The 14,509-nt window shown below is 58.1% G+C and overlaps 1 protein-coding gene across 4 annotated transcripts; it reads left to right on the forward strand.

Annotated features, from left to right (window-relative positions):
• Positions 1 to 3,675: 3,675 nt before the first annotated feature.
• MICAL1 (microtubule associated monooxygenase, calponin and LIM domain containing 1) lies at positions 3,676 to 14,407 on the forward strand. Of its 4 annotated transcripts, none has more exons than XM_046004448.1 (25): positions 3,676 to 3,837; positions 5,347 to 5,688; positions 5,788 to 5,995; positions 6,250 to 6,354; positions 6,699 to 6,803; positions 6,925 to 7,080; positions 7,324 to 7,424; positions 8,035 to 8,292; positions 8,576 to 8,691; positions 8,880 to 9,006; positions 9,110 to 9,191; positions 9,739 to 9,886; positions 10,296 to 10,498; positions 10,645 to 10,733; positions 10,856 to 10,897; positions 11,074 to 11,157; positions 11,280 to 11,436; positions 11,715 to 11,791; positions 12,079 to 12,358; positions 12,480 to 12,586; positions 12,842 to 12,955; positions 13,059 to 13,152; positions 13,324 to 13,423; positions 13,522 to 13,595; positions 14,125 to 14,407. In XM_046004448.1, exons 2-25 carry the CDS (start codon positions 5,431 to 5,433, stop codon positions 14,271 to 14,273), a joined length of 3,234 nt encoding a protein of 1,077 aa, XP_045860404.1. In that variant the 5' UTR covers positions 3,676 to 3,837; positions 5,347 to 5,430; the 3' UTR covers positions 14,274 to 14,407. The 4 variants fall into 4 exon arrangements, with proteins under 4 accessions (XP_045860404.1, XP_045860403.1, XP_045860406.1 ...); XM_046004447.1 differs by having other exon boundaries at positions 3,699 to 3,837; positions 5,377 to 5,688; XM_046004450.1 differs by having other exon boundaries at positions 3,699 to 3,837; positions 5,377 to 5,688; positions 10,296 to 10,486.
• The last annotated feature ends 102 nt before the right edge of the window (positions 14,408 to 14,509 follow it).

Genomic DNA, 14,509 nt, shown 5'->3' on the forward strand with positions numbered 1-14,509 from the left:
TGTCACTTAAAATGTACCATAATAGGAGAGTTTTTTTTTTAAGATTTTTTTATTTATTTGAGAGAGCGAGAACACGGGAGAGAGAGCATGCCTGTGAACAAGCGAGCACATGAGCAGAGGGGAGGAGCAGAGGGTGAGGGAGGCAGGCTACCCACTGAGCAGGGAGCCCAGTGAGGCCCTGGGTCCCAGGGTCTGGGATCATGACCTTGGGGGGGAAGGCAGACGCTTAACCAACTGAGCCACCCAGGTGCCCTAGAAGACCTTTTGAATTAAAGTTCATTAAATCATATTTTCAACACAAAATGTAGGAACTTGAACACATTTAGGTAACTAACAAGACTTTGTAGTCTTTTTCTTTTCTTTTTTCTTAACCTGAGTCTGAAAAGTACTACTATATCCAGTATGACATGCAAAAGGAGGGAAAAATTTGCAGGGGTCAAGTCAAGGAACTATAACTTCCTTGGTCTTAGAGTTTATGGGTTTATTATTTAAGTTTTAGTATCCATAGATTAGTATCTTAATATCCAGTAAATCATTTAAAATACGGGTTTGAAGATTTTCCAAATGAATAGTTTGGCTTTTGGTTTTAGTTTTTTTATCCTTGTTGAATGAAGTTAAACTGAAGCCTCCTTAGGCTAAACTAGAGTTCAAAACAAAACTCCACTTAAAACATCTCCCTCTCATGGGCTTCTAGGTGGCTCTGTCGGTTAAGCGACTGCCTTCGGCTCAGTTCACGATCCCAGAGTCCCAGCATCAAGGCCTGCATCGGGCTCCCAGCTCCATGGGGAGTCGTCTTCTCCCTCTGACCTTCTCCCCTCTCATGCTTTCTGTCACTCTCTCTCTCAAATAAATAAATAAAATCTTATTTAAAAAATTAAAAAAATAAAAAAATAAAAAAAATAAAAATCTCCCTCTCAGGTAATCCTAGTATGATTAAATGGCTTCTGGACAAATTTAACCTATAATCTTGCCTGGGCTCCTGCCAAGGCCTGAGCCTCCTTTTCTACCCTCCCCTGCTCCCCTTTCGCCACTGGAAGTGCCATCTACTTGGGCTCACCACGGGGCCTTCAGTGGCAAGCAGAGGGTCTTGCTAAACGAATGGATATTGTCTTATTAAGGCAAATACCGTATCTCTGCTTAAAATCCTCCTGTGGATTCCCACTGAGCTCAGAAGAAAATCCAAAATGCAGCTTCCTCTTGGGCCCCTTCCCCATTCTCACTTCCAACCACACTGGCTTCCTTGCTGTTCCCCGAACACACTCAGCAATATCCTGCCTGAGAGCTGGAGGCGGGTGGTTTCTCAGGCTTGGAAGGTTTCAGCCCCTACTCCGTGGGACTAATGTCTGCTCAGCTGTCAGCAGTCAGTGTCACTTCCTCGGGGAGACCTTCCCTGACCATCTAACTGCAATTAAGGTGCCCTGTTCTGTCTGCTCACAGGACTCTACACTTTGGACTCGGCTCATAATTACATTTACATCAGGAAGTAAGTCTGCCCGGTCACACTGCAGCCATAGCTTTGGCCCCGGGACTGTGGGTGTGCTGTTTGACCTCACGGACCTACAAGTGCAAGGCCATATTACAGGGTGGCTGAGACACGTCACCCACAGGACATGGGACGACTTTGCTGAGACACAGAACCCAATGTGGGTCAAAGGAAACGGATCCTGTCTTAACGGCTTGGAGTTGAGGCCTTCGAGTCTGTACATTTCTTAGGGTCACCAGCATTGAATCACGGGACTTTAGAATAGAAATGGGCTGAGGAGACTGAGTTCTTCAACTGCCTCCATTTAGAAATGGTAAGGCTGGAGCCTGCTGGTTGGTGACTTTGTCAAGGTCACACTAAGCTCGCGAAGCCGAGCTGGAAGTCTGCCCACACCTTCCCGATTCTATACCAGGAGACTCCCCATCGCTCTGTGCTCCCAGTGTGTATCTTTAATAGGCAGAGAGTCAAACTCCAAGTCAGCAGATTTTTGGCATTGAAGTCGTTATTGTCCTGTGATCTTTTTTAAAGACAAATTTTACCATTTAGCCTTCAGAGGGCCACATAATCCTGTTTGGCTGCAAGGGCAAACAAAGTCACCGAATCAAGGGCCAGATCCTCCTGGGCCTTTGCAAACACACGAAGTTGGGGCAGCCCATTGTTTACATCTGCTAATGAAAGGGAAAGGCAGGAGGGGGTTCTAGAAGCCCGCAACCCATTTCTAGTGGATTACAGAATACTTGTGACACTGTGTATTTAAGTATGGGTGTGGCTGATTTTGGGCACATTCATTTCAAGCCAAATGACGAGTCACACTCAAGAGCTAGGAATGGCCCCGGCTGGGAGGCTGCCCTAGTTTCCTGAGTGTGACCTGGCTGAATTCCCTGTCTCTCCAAGTAGAGAGCAGGCATTTCCCGTTGCCCGCCTTCCCCTGTCTGCTTCTCAGCTAGAGCTGGGAGCAGTGAGTGTTCAGGTCCTACGGGTCCCTGCGGGTTTCCAGGGGAAAACAAAGTGAGAATGAAGAGAAAGGGAGAAACACAGGGCACCCAGCTCTTTCTGGTCCCTGGAGCTCAAGGAGAGGAACCCTCGCATTTATTCCTCTAATGTCTCTCGTGCAACCGTTGTCACTTCCTCTAAACAAGAAACTACTTCTTCTAATGCCAGCCTTTCATTTGTCCTACTGGCCCCACAGGGGTGTGGTGGAGTGCACGCAGACCTGGGCCCCACGCAAGCTAGCTCTGCCACTTGCTGCCTTTCATGCTGCAAGTTACAGAACCTCTGTGACCCTCAGTTTCTCTTCCAGTAAAATGGGACTGTTGTGATCATTGAAATTATAGTTATGCTCACAGTAGCTGCTCCATACATGAGAATTGATGTTTTACTAACTAGCTGAATGACCTCGAGGACCTTCACATTCAGCCCTGTTTCCTTATCAAGAATTTGAGGAAGCGGATCCCAAAGATTCCTCATGCCCTTTTCAGTATTGACAGTTCTGTGGGTCTTTTCTCCAAAGCCCGCCTTAACACCGGAGATCCAGCCTCTCACCCACACATCCCTCCTATTTGCCCCTTAGGAGCGGTCGAACCCCACCCTCACCCCAACCCCACCAAGACCCCCTTGCCCTCTCACTTCTCATGCCGCTGTGGAAGCTGCCGACTGCCAAGTTCCCAGAACTTTAATCCGTGCCCATTGCCCTCAGCCCGGGTCTAGGGGCAGATTTGTCGCTGGAGAGCCCGAGACTGGGTCCATCGTGGGAGCCCGGGCCGGGCCGTGGATCGCCTGGTAAAAGAGGTGAAGAGAGCACCTACGGACGCGCCAGCTTCTGCGAACTTCTTGCCCAGCCCGAGCTCCCCCTCCGCCCGGCGCTCGGAAGCTACTCGCAGAGTTGGTACCGCGCAGGAGTGGGTGGCCTCGCCCGCCCGGAATGGGCTAGGTCCGCAGACTCGGGTGCCGGGATGCAGCCGGGGGCCGCGCTCCGCCGTCGGGCGCCGGGCGTCCGGGACGCCGGGCTCCTCGGTCTCCGCCAGCCACGCCCGGGTTGCCGACCCCCAAGCGGAACAAGGCGTCGGCAGCGCCACGCCCTCGGGCACCACCCAGCAGACGTGGGCGGCCCTGGGGCCGCCCGGAGCTCGGGATCTCTGCGTAATGAGATGCTAATGAGGCGCGAATAAAGCCTTGCCGGCCCCGCGCGGGGCCGAACTCCCCGCCCGGGCGCAGCGGGCGCACCGCCCAGAGTCCGCCGCTTTCTCTCCGCTTCTCCGCCGCCTCCCCTTCGTCCGCCCCCGCCCTCCCCCACCCGCCCGGCCTGAGACGCCCGCGGGGCAGGAAGCGGCCCCTCCCCGCTCGCCCGAGGCCGGGTAAGTCCTCTTAGCTGCGCGGGCTGCGCGCCCCTGCCCGCGGGGGCCGGGGCTGGGGGCGGGGGCTCGCTTCCGGGGAAACGCGGTCCCCGGGGCTCGGGAATTCCGCCTGGCGGGTCCGGCCCGTCTCCCCTCGCCTGCTCGGCCCCTCTCCAGACTTTCCCGTCCCGAGCGTGGACGTCCAACCCGCCCCAGCCCAACTCCGGCGCCAGTGGTCCAGCTTCCTCTCCATCCTTCCACACTGCGCCCCACTCGCACATCCTTTGTCCTGGCCTTTCCAGCCTGAGTCGCCCCTCTCTACCCCTTCGCGGAGGTTTTCCTCCTTCCATTCCCCCGAACCCACTAGAGAGACCTTTGCCCTTCCTGATGTTCCGGCTGCCCGCATCCAGGTGACTTTAGTAGCGGGTAACTTTAGTCTCCTCCTTCCTGGCCAGGCCCGCCGGGCTCCAGCCGGGACTGGTGGGGTGGCGGAGTGCGCGTCGGGGGTCAGCTCCAAGGACCTGACCCAGCGATGCCACCGAGTCACCCCGTGGGCACCCTCTTATTTTTCCCAGCCCCACCGTGAGAGGCCCCCCTCGACAACCCTCAAGTTGCGTGGGGGCTCGAGCGAGGGAGAGGGGGACAAAGGGAGGCCTTGTCTCGGGAGATTCCTGGGAGAGCGCGGCCGGGCGCCCGGGGGCTGGGGCGGAGCGTTGCTGCGAGTGGGAGGAAGCCGGGAGCAGCTAACCCCGGCTGTCGTCCCCCCACCGACCGCTCCCAGGCCCACCGGAGCTGCCGCCAGTCACAGGGGAAGTGTTTTAACCACAGTGAGTCAGAAATAGACCCAGTCCTCCGTCACGCCAGTCAGTCGCAACATCCTCCGACAGTCTGTTGAGGTGGTTTGGGTGGTGGGAAGTGGAACCTAGGGAGTTGGAGACTGGCTCCTCCTCTACCTCAGGAGGCAATCACGGGTGCTCAGGAGGACAGCTTTGCTCCCGGCATGGTAGCACCCCACGCCCAGCGTGGTGCTGGGGTCCTCCAGGGGTGCCCGCACAGGGAGGCGTGGGGGGAGAGGGGACAGGATGTGTGCCCAGCAGCTGGGATGGCAGGTATTGGGTCTGTCGGGGTATGCCCCTGAAGGACAGCTCTCCTCCTGGGCTGCCTGCCCTCTCCATTTCTGAGATCCTCTCCCATGCCCAGCATCTGGGGCCCCATTGAGGCAGGGTAAGAATTCCTGCTCCTAGTGTCCCAGAAATGGAGGGGAGCTCCAAGCTCCCTGGACAGGGAAGAAGCTGAGCCAGAGACACCCCGTCTTCCCTCCTGCCCGCTGTGCCCAAGACTGCTGATTGTTCAGTTCCGGATTTGGCAGATTTCACTTGGGAGTGGAAGGACTAGTAGCTGTTTCTGGAGCAGATCGGGAGTGGGCTGGAAGAGAGGAGCAGGGCCAGTCAGGGGTGGACCCAGAGCCCCCTGGGGACACCAGCCTGCTCTCTTCTCCTCCCCATCCTTTTCCTTTCTTCCCTTCTCCAGCCTCTTCCCCTTCTCTTCCCTCCTCTCCAGCAGCTGCCTGCCTCTGCTCAGCTGCTCCCTGCCTGGGAGCCTCGGGGGGCCTCCATGGCTGAACCGGCCTCCACCAACCCAGCGCACTCCCACTTTGAGAGCTTCCTGCAGGCCCAGCTGTGCCAGGATGTGCTGAGCAGCTTCCGGGGCCTATGCGAGGCCCTGGGGCTGGAGCCCGGTGGGGGCCTGCCCCAGTACCACAAGATCAAGGCCCAGCTCAACTACTGGAGTGCCAAGTCGCTGTGGGCCAAGCTGGACAAGCGAGCAGGCCAGCCAGTCTACCAGCAGGGCCGGGCCTGCCCCAACACAAAGGTGGACACATGCTGCCTGGGACAGGGCTTGGGCGGCTGGGTGGGAGTCAGAGGGGGGAGACGGGACGCCGTGCCCATACTGCCGCGTGTGTGTTCACAGTGCCTGGTGGTGGGTGCCGGACCTTGTGGGCTGCGGGCTGCTGTGGAGCTGGCCCTGCTGGGGGCCCGTGTGGTGCTGGTGGAGAAGCGCACCAAGTTCTCCCGCCACAACGTGCTGCACCTCTGGCCCTTCACCATTCACGATCTTAGGGCCCTCGGCGCCAAGAAGTTCTATGGGCGCTTCTGCACAGGCACCCTGGACCACATCAGTGAGCACCACGTGGTAGCCTAGAGGGGTGGGTGAGCCTGGGCCAGTGGGGGGCTGCTGGGACCTCCAAGGGGCAGAGTGGACGAGATCCACTCTAGCCAGGTGACCTGCAGGACTCAGGTTCCTCATCTGTAAAATGGGCAGTGGAACTGAGTGATCTCTAAGACCTTTTCTACCTCTGACCGGGAGCACACGGGTGCTTGGGGGCCCTGTGCAGCCCTGGGGTCCCTGTTTGTAATCTCCTCTCCCTTCCAGGCATCCGGCAGCTTCAGTTGCTTTTGTTGAAAGTGGTATTACTGCTCGGGGTGGAAATTCACTGGGGTGTCACTTTCACCGGCGTCCAGCCCCCTCCCAAAAAGGGTAAGTACTTTTCTGCTTCCGAGACCCCCATCTGCTAAGGATATTTGGCTCGTGGAAGAAAAAAGGGACTCTGTGGGATTCGGAGTCAACCGAGCCCTTTGCAATAGTGTGGCCTTCTGCAAACCACACTGAACCTCATTGTGAGCATCTGTAAAATATGTCCTTCCTTACCTACTTTCCGCAGCTGCTGTGAAGGTGTAAGTTGATAGACAGTGTGTCATTGCTTGCTAAACTGTCCACCGCAAAGGGCTTTACACGTTTGTTTGTTTCCCTGGCTTGTCCTGGGAATGGAGAAGCCCCTTCAGACTTCCACACCTTTGTGCCTCTCACACTTTCTGCCCCAGGGAGTGGCTGGCGTGCCCAGCTCCAGCCCAGCCCCCCAGCCCAACTAGCCAACTATGAATTTGATGTTCTCATCTCTGCTGCTGGAGGTAAATTCGTCCCTGAAGGTGAGTGATCCCTTCTTTCAAAGAAGCCAACATCTTAGCCTCCTGCTGTGCCTTTCTAAGCTATATCTTGCCCCTCATTCTCTTGCTGATACTTACTACCCTCACTTGCCCCCACTTCCAGGCTTCACGGTGCGAGAAATGCGTGGCAAACTAGCCATTGGCATCACGGTCAATTTTGTGAATGGACGCACAGTGGAAGAGACGCAGGTGCCTGAGATCAGCGGCGTGGCCAGGATCTACAACCAGAGCTTCTTCCAGAGTCTGCTCAAAGCCACAGGTCAGGACCCCCTCTCCGGGATCTTCCCTCCCTCTGGCTGACTATAGGCTGGTTCCTGCCCCTCCCGCCCTGGGCCTGAGACAGAGGGCCCATCATGTCACCAGAGCTTCTGGGCCCGTGTGGGGGGCACCCACTGCAGTCCAAGCTGTGATCCCAAGTCACAGAGGTCAGGCATGGCTGGGTGTTTGGAGAGGTGACATGGAATGAGGAGGAGACCCATCTCCCCCGTGTTGCCCTTGCCAGGCATCGATCTGGAGAACATCGTGTATTACAAGGATGACACCCACTACTTTGTGATGACAGCCAAGAAGCAGTGCCTGCTGCGTCTGGGGGTGCTGCGTCAGGTGGGCCCGGGCTGCGGGGGGGTAGAGGCCAGCTCTGGACACAGTGTCTTGCCCTGGTGTGAAAGGAACCTATCCTCTTCTGTCTTTGCCCTGACATTTTCTCCACCTCAACAAGCTCTGTTCCCCTGAGGTGTACATGGCCACCTGAATCATATTCTAGGCTAAATGGTACCAGCCACAGAGCTACATATGTAAGCTCTGCGAGAGCAGGGGTTTTGTGTCTTCATCCTTTTTGCTTGCTGACGATTCCCAGGGCCCGGAATGGCACCTGAGTGTAGGCAGCTCCCAGTAAATATTTGCTGAATGAACTAGTTGAAAACCTGCTGTGTGCTAGGTACTGTGTTGAGAACTTAATGTGCATATTCTCACCTAAATTCTCACGAATACCTTGAGAAGTTAGGTATGTCATCTCTAAATGATGGGGAAACTGAGGCTGAGAAGTTCAAGACTCGTCCAGAGAAAGTGCACCATTAACATCAATGGTCCTAGGCCTTGGGGGCAGGGTGGGGCCGGGGGCCATGCTGAGGAAGGGGCTGGAGGATGGGAGGCAGGTGTTCAAATTCTAGTCCAGCCTGGAGGACCCTGTGGGTTCTGCTCTGTCGGCCTGTAGGACTGGCCGGAGATCGACCGGCTGTTGGGCAGTGCCAATGTGGTGCCCGAGGCTCTGCAGAGCTTCGTCCGGGCCGCAGCTGACTTCGCCACCCATGGGAAGCTCGGGAAGCTGGAGTTTGCCCGGGATGCCCACGGGCGGCCTGACATTTCCGCCTTTGACTTCACAAGCATGATGCGGGCAGAGAGCGCTGCTCGAGTGCAGGAGAAGCACGGTGCCCGCCTGCTGCTGGGGCTGGTGGGGGACTGCCTGGTGGAGGTAAGGGGGCCAGGGCTCTCTGACTGGGGGGGAGAGGATGAGCTTCCTGGGGCTTCCAAAAACGGGAACTCTTTGTAAAGAGGTACAGGGGTTCCATGGTTGCGGGGAGGAAGGTTGCCTCCTGGTAAAGTAGGGGATGAAAAGGTTTGCTGGTTGCGGGGAGGAGCTCAGGGCTGCTTGGTGTGGTGTCAGACCCCATCAGCTGTGATTTTGGGGGGCAGCAGGGCTTGGGCGCTCCTGTTGGACTCTCACTGAACTGTTTCCTATCTTTTTGATCCTACAGCCTTTCTGGCCTCTGGGCACAGGGGTGGCTCGGGGCTTCTTGGCAGCCTTTGATGCCGCCTGGATGGTGAAGCGGTGGGCAGAGGGTGCTGGGCCCCTAGAAGTGTTGGCAGAGCGGTGAGGCCCGAGTTGGGGGGTGGGGAGGGCAGGGCTAGAAATAGGACAAGGATCAGGAAGAGGGTGGGATGCTGGGTGAATAGATGGGGCGGGGTGAGAGAAGAAAGGCCTGGCGGTTCTCAAGGGGTGAGTGCTGATGGGTGCCCTCCCACGTGTGCCCCTGCCCTCCCTCGCACTTCCTCCCTCAGGGAGAGCCTGTACCAGCTCCTCTCACAGACCTCCCCGGAAAACATGCACCGCAATGTGGCCCAGTATGGGCTGGACCCAGCCACCCGCTACCCCACCCTGAATCTCCGGGCTGTGACTCCCAATCAGGTCAGACCCCCTGGCACCCCCCAGACTCCTCCATGGCAGGCCCCTACCCATGGGCTGAGGCGGGTGGTCAGCCTGTCTGGAGACCTGAAGGGGGCTGCCTTAGGTACGAGACCTGTATGATGTGATGGCCAAGGAGCCTGTGAGGAGGACCAGTGACAAGACGGATGCAGGAAAGCTGGCCGCAGGTGAGCAAGCCTTCCTTGGCTGAGGGTGGGGCAGGGGGGTGGGCGGGTTGTCTAAAATATTTGCCACCCAGTGTCGTGCCAGCCCCAGCCATCAGCCCAGTGGCAGCCTCAGGCAGAGGGAGGACGGTGGGGAAGTCCGGGGCCTCCCGGAGGGCACGGGGGCAGCAGCGCAGAGCAGGGGCCCATCTGCACACCCGTAAGTCAGTATGGTACCAAGCCCCGCGGCCCCTCTGGCGGCAGCCTGCAGCCCGCTGAGCCCTCCCAGCCTTGCAGACCCGCCCTCCCTTTGAGGCTCCGGGCCTCCCGTGTCCCTCAGCTCACTGCTTCCTGCCCTCTCTGTGGTTAGCGGGGATTCCACTTGATTGGTTCCTCCACTTAATTCCAGAAAGACACAGCTGGGATGAAGGCAGTGTCATTCAGTGAGCACTAAGTTGGCGGCCCCGGAAAGGATGGGCCCTGCCTGCCCCTCCCAGACTGACCCCCGTGCTCAGCGACCGGGCTCCCTTTGAGCCAGGGCCCTGGGGCACAGCACAGCGTCCTCTCTCAGGGTCGGCAGGCACCCAGGAGGAATTGCTACGCTGGTGCCAGGAGCAGACGGCTGGGTACCCAGGTGTCCAAGTCACTGACCTGTCCTCCTCCTGGGCTGACGGGCGGGCTCTGTGCGCCCTGGTGCACCGGCTGCGGCCCGGCCTGCTGTGAGTTCAATTCAGGCTCGGCGATCCCGGGCAGACCATACCTCTCTCGTGCCTCTGCGGCAGCGTGGACTGGGGGCACAGCACTGTGTCGGAGTAGCCCCCCACGCCCCCGTTGAGGGCCAGCGTACCACTTGCTGGCGGTCTACCTGCCCAAGTCCCTGCACCTCCCCGAGTCTTGTGGGAGTCAGATGCATTCAGTAGGGAGGCTTGTGAGTGCTGGAGGCCCCCAAGGCCAGAAAGTCGTCAGTGGGCAGGTGGGGAGCAGGTCTAGAGCAGAGAATAAACCCTTTGTGCCCTAGCCTCCCTTCGTGCCCCACCAGCCCTTGCCTGCTGCTCACTCCTCATCCTCTCTCCCTTTGCTGGGCCTGGTGCTGGTCTCCCACTGACTGTTCTCCCCAACGTCGCACAGGGAGCCCTCAGAGCTGCAAGGGCTGGGGGCCCTGGAAGCGGCTGCTTGGGCGCTAAAGATGGCGGAGCACGAGCTGGGCATCACGCCCGTGGTGTCCGCAAAGGCAGTGGTGGCAGGGAGTGACCCACTGGGCCTCATCGCATACCTCAGCCACTTCCACAGCACCTTCAAGAATGCGCCCCACAACCCAGGTGGCCTGGAGGGTAGGAGCGGGGGAGGGGGGGTGGGGGGATGGGAGGGTGAGGTGCCCTCTGAGGGACAGCTGGGATCGGGGTCCTGGGCTGGACCATAGCTGTCTGGAGGCACAGCCCTGACAGCCCGTCCCCCCGGACACCCCCACTCTCTGCAGGCCCTGCCAGCCAAGGCTTTCCGGGGAGCTCCAGTGCTGTGCTATTCCTAGGCAGACTGCAGAGGACCCTGCAACGGACCCGGGCCCAGGTGGCGCGTCCGGGCAGGGTCGGAGCTGAGCAGTGGGGGTGCCTGGGATGATGGGGAGGACATTCGTGATGGCGGCAGGGCTGCAGCTCCGAGCGCCATGCTGAGTATAGGTCTTGTTGCAGGAAAATGGGGAGGATACTGGTGGCAAGAAGCCGCGCCTGGAGGTAAATGCATGTAGGGCTGCAGCCCCCTGCTCTCTCCTGCGTGTTCTCTCCTGCGTTCTCTAACCCTCCTACCCAGGTTCCCTTCCTGGCTCACTTCTCTTTCACATCTTTCCAGTCTCTGCAAACAGTCACTCTCCTGCCCCTCCACCTCCCTCCCTGAACACTTACATCCTTAGGTAGAAGCTAAGAGCCCAAGTACTGAGGAGCCACCTGCCCCCGAGTCTGGTGTACCCCCGACACTCCCATCCCAACCCCAGGAGGTGAGAAAGGGGGCCCTGTCTGCAGGGGCCTGGGAAAGGCAAAAAGGGTGTTTCAAGGATAAGGAAGAACTCTGCAGCTGGCCTTGACCCCAGCTGACCCTGTGGTCTGGGGGTTGATGCAGGCCAGTGCCGGGGACCTATGTGCCCTCTGTGGGGAACAGCTCTATATCCTGGAACGCCTCTGTGCTGATGGCCGCTTCTTTCATCGGAACTGCTTCCGCTGCCGCACCTGTGAGGCCACGCTGCGGCCGGGTGACTATGGGCAGCACCCAGGAGATGGTAAGCAGGCCTAACCCTGTCTGGGGGCATTGAACTTGAAACTGGAGGGAAACTGGGGTCCTGGGTGGTGGCAACAGGCTCAAAATGGCACTTTTCTCCCGAGTTCAAAGTCTTCTCTATTCCCTCCATATCCCTCAATGTGGGGTTCTAAGGAACCGGGTCAACAGAAATTTACCTGCAAATCAAGTCCCGTCAGCCCTGCCCTTGCTGATCAACAGAGTATCTGGGCATCGGGCTGCCGACCTCTCATATCTGCTCCCCTCCTCTACCCTTCCCAGGATATTTCTACTGCTTCCAGCACCTGCCCCAGCCAGGCCACAAGGAGGATGGCCCTGACCCAGGCCCCAAGAGTCAGGTAAAAACTATGAAACTGTGTGTTGGGGGTGTGGGAAAGAGTAAAGGGGTCTGTCCAAGCCTAGCAGACTTCGCTGGGGGTAACTGAATGTTCTCCTCCTTTATAAGGAAAGCTGCACGAGGCAGAGATTTTTATTACTGACGTACCTCAAGTGTCTCGAACACTGCCTAATACCGTTCACTGAAGGGCCTCAGTGAATGAGTATCGGGGTCCACATTTGTCTAAAGGGGTGGCCTTGGCCCCACAATGGGCAGGTCACTGACCAAACTACATGATGGCTTTTCTAGGACCTCCCCGCACCGGATGAAAATAGCATGCCATCGGGGCCCTCAACTTCTGTCATCCCCCAGGAGGGGACCAGTCCTGTCCCAAACCCCAGCCAGCCTACCCGTCGGCTCATCCGACTCTCCAGCCCAGAACGCCAGCGGCTCTCCTCCCTTAAGCTTACCCCTGACCCAGAACTGGAACCTCCCCCGAAGCCTCCCCGCAGCTGCTCTGCCTTGGCCCGCCAGGCCCTGGAGGGCAGCTTTGTAGGCTGGGGAATACCACCAGTCCAGAGCCCTCAAGGTACCTGCTTTGCCCAGATGCACTCACCCAGGGTCGGTGGTACTGGGATTTCTGAAAGGGGAACGCTAGGGAATGGGACGGGAGGCCATGGGGCCCAGGCCATGTCTACTCCCCCGTTCAGTTGTTGTGGCCATGAAGGAGGAGGAGGAACAGAGTTCTCCCTCCAGTGAGGAGGAGGAGGAGGAGGAGGCAGAGGAAACCATGGCTTTGGACTCAGACACGCAAGAGGTGAGGAGGAACCTGGCCACCTGTCCCACCAAAGCCAGCACATCCTCTAAACATGCCCCACCGCCCACCCCAGGAAAACCTATAGAATTCTCCCTCTGAGCCAGTCTCTCAGAATCTCTAAGCCTTTGTCTGTTCTACCGGAACTTATCTCCAGCCCAGGAAGTTTTGTCTCCTTCCAGCTTTCCCAGCCCCTACCCAACGAGGGGGCCGGGAGGCAGGTAGGTCCTACCTCTGACTGGCCCGACCCTGCCACAGGCTCTGCTGACCTTCGCCAAGAACTCAGGCACCATGAGCAAGTACCCAACGTGGCGTCGGACGCTGCTGCGCCATGCCAGGGAGGAGGAGATGAAGCGGTTCTGCAAGGCCCAGGTGAGGTCTAGGGGTTCGCCGTTCTGACGGGGTCGGAGTTTCTCTGAAGCTCTGCACTTGAGCCATCCAAAGACTCCTGGGCCTCCTGTCTTGTCCCGCTCAGGCTGTCCAGCGGCGACTACATGAGATTGAGACTGCTGTGGGGGAGCTGGAGGCCGAGGGCACGAAGGTGGAGCTGGCCTTGAGAAGCCAGAGCAGTGAGTAAAGATGGGGGGGCAGGGGGCACAAGCTAGGACAGCCCTCCGCCCCCAGCACTCCATCCAGCCGCCAGAATGTGCCCCCGCAGGCTCCACACCTCATGCTCCCGACACTTCTGACCCTGGCTAGAGGCCTTCTGACCCCCCACCCCCATTCTTCGTTGCCCTCAGGATCCCCAGAACAGCAAAAGGCGCAGTGGCTGGAACAGCTGCTACGGCTCGTTCAGAAGAAGAACAGCCTGCTGGCGGAGGAGGCCGAGCTCATGCTCACGTAAGGCGCAGGGGGTGGGGACAGCTGGCACCGGACCAGACCCCAGCCGGGTCCTTGGACCCTGGACAGCCGTGCCTCTTCGGTCCCGCCCTCCACAGGGTGAAACTGCTGAACCTGGAGGAGCAGCAGTGTGAGGTGGACCAGGAGCTCCGAGGCTACCTGAACCGGGAAGGTAGGTGGGACGCGGGGAGAGACCGGCGTTCTCACAGCCTCACGACCTCAGCTACTGACCAAGGCACCTGGTCCTCTGGTCTGAGTGCCTCTGAGCCATTTCAGGAGGAAGCCAGGGAAGGGGGCGCCAAGCCCCTACTCTGCCTTCAGTTCAACTGGGGCTGCACAGCTGGGCTTTTAGGTTAAGATCACTTATTTTGAAAACACTGCTGCCACAGGGGCACCTGGCTGACTCAGCTGGACAAGCATGTGACTCTTGACCTCAAGGTCATGAGTTCAAGCCCCAGGTTCGGCGTACAAATTACACATATATCATATGTAAACAATATATATCATATCAATCACTCGACCTAGACTAAAAACGGTGTTGTTGCTAACAGTGCGAGCAAACGACTCATGTGGACAGACCCAATTTTACAGATGAGGAAACAAAGCCCAAATTGTGAAAGTCACATAGGCTGGGATTAAGCTGGGCCTTTCCTGCCTCCCTGCCCAGTTCCCTGTTCTCTAAGCTTTGTTCTCTTCTTCAGAAACCCTAAAGACCCCTGCTGATCGTCAGGCTGAGGAACAGCTCCTGAAGAAGCTGCTGGATGTGGTGAGGGAGCGAGATGAAATTATCCGCTTCCAGGAGGAACGCAGGCTCAGTGAGCTGGCCTCAAGGCCAGGGGCCCAGCGCTAAAAGGGCAGGCTGCCTGCCCTCTTCCCTACACGGAAGACCATCTCAACCCAGGACTGTGCCACCCTGCTCAAATGGGCTGCCTGGGATGGGGCCTCACTGGCCTCACTGTTTACAATAAAAATGTTTCTGCCACAGACAGGGCTTCGGCTGCCTACAGGTGGGAGGTGGGGTGTGCAGGGAGAGTAGACACGTAGGAGGCCTGACCATCTATATTGTGACAGTCACAATGACCCGTG

Source organism: Meles meles, chromosome 5 (assembly GCF_922984935.1).
Source record: "Meles meles chromosome 5, mMelMel3.1 paternal haplotype, whole genome shotgun sequence".
NCBI lineage: Eukaryota > Metazoa > Chordata > Mammalia > Carnivora > Mustelidae > Meles > Meles meles.

Excerpts from the sequence above, each read along its gene's own strand:
- MICAL1 (XM_046004448.1), top strand. The coding sequence starts at position 5,431 with ATGGCTGAACCGGCCTCCACCAACCCAGCGCACTCCCACTTTGAGAGC. Across the intron at positions 7,425-8,034 it reads GTCTGGGGGTGCTGCGTCAG|GACTGGCCGGAGATCGACCG; the intron begins GTGGGCCCGGGC and ends GTCGGCCTGTAG. Across the intron at positions 9,192-9,738 it reads TGCAGGAAAGCTGGCCGCAG|GGTCGGCAGGCACCCAGGAG; the intron begins GTGAGCAAGCCT and ends GTCCTCTCTCAG.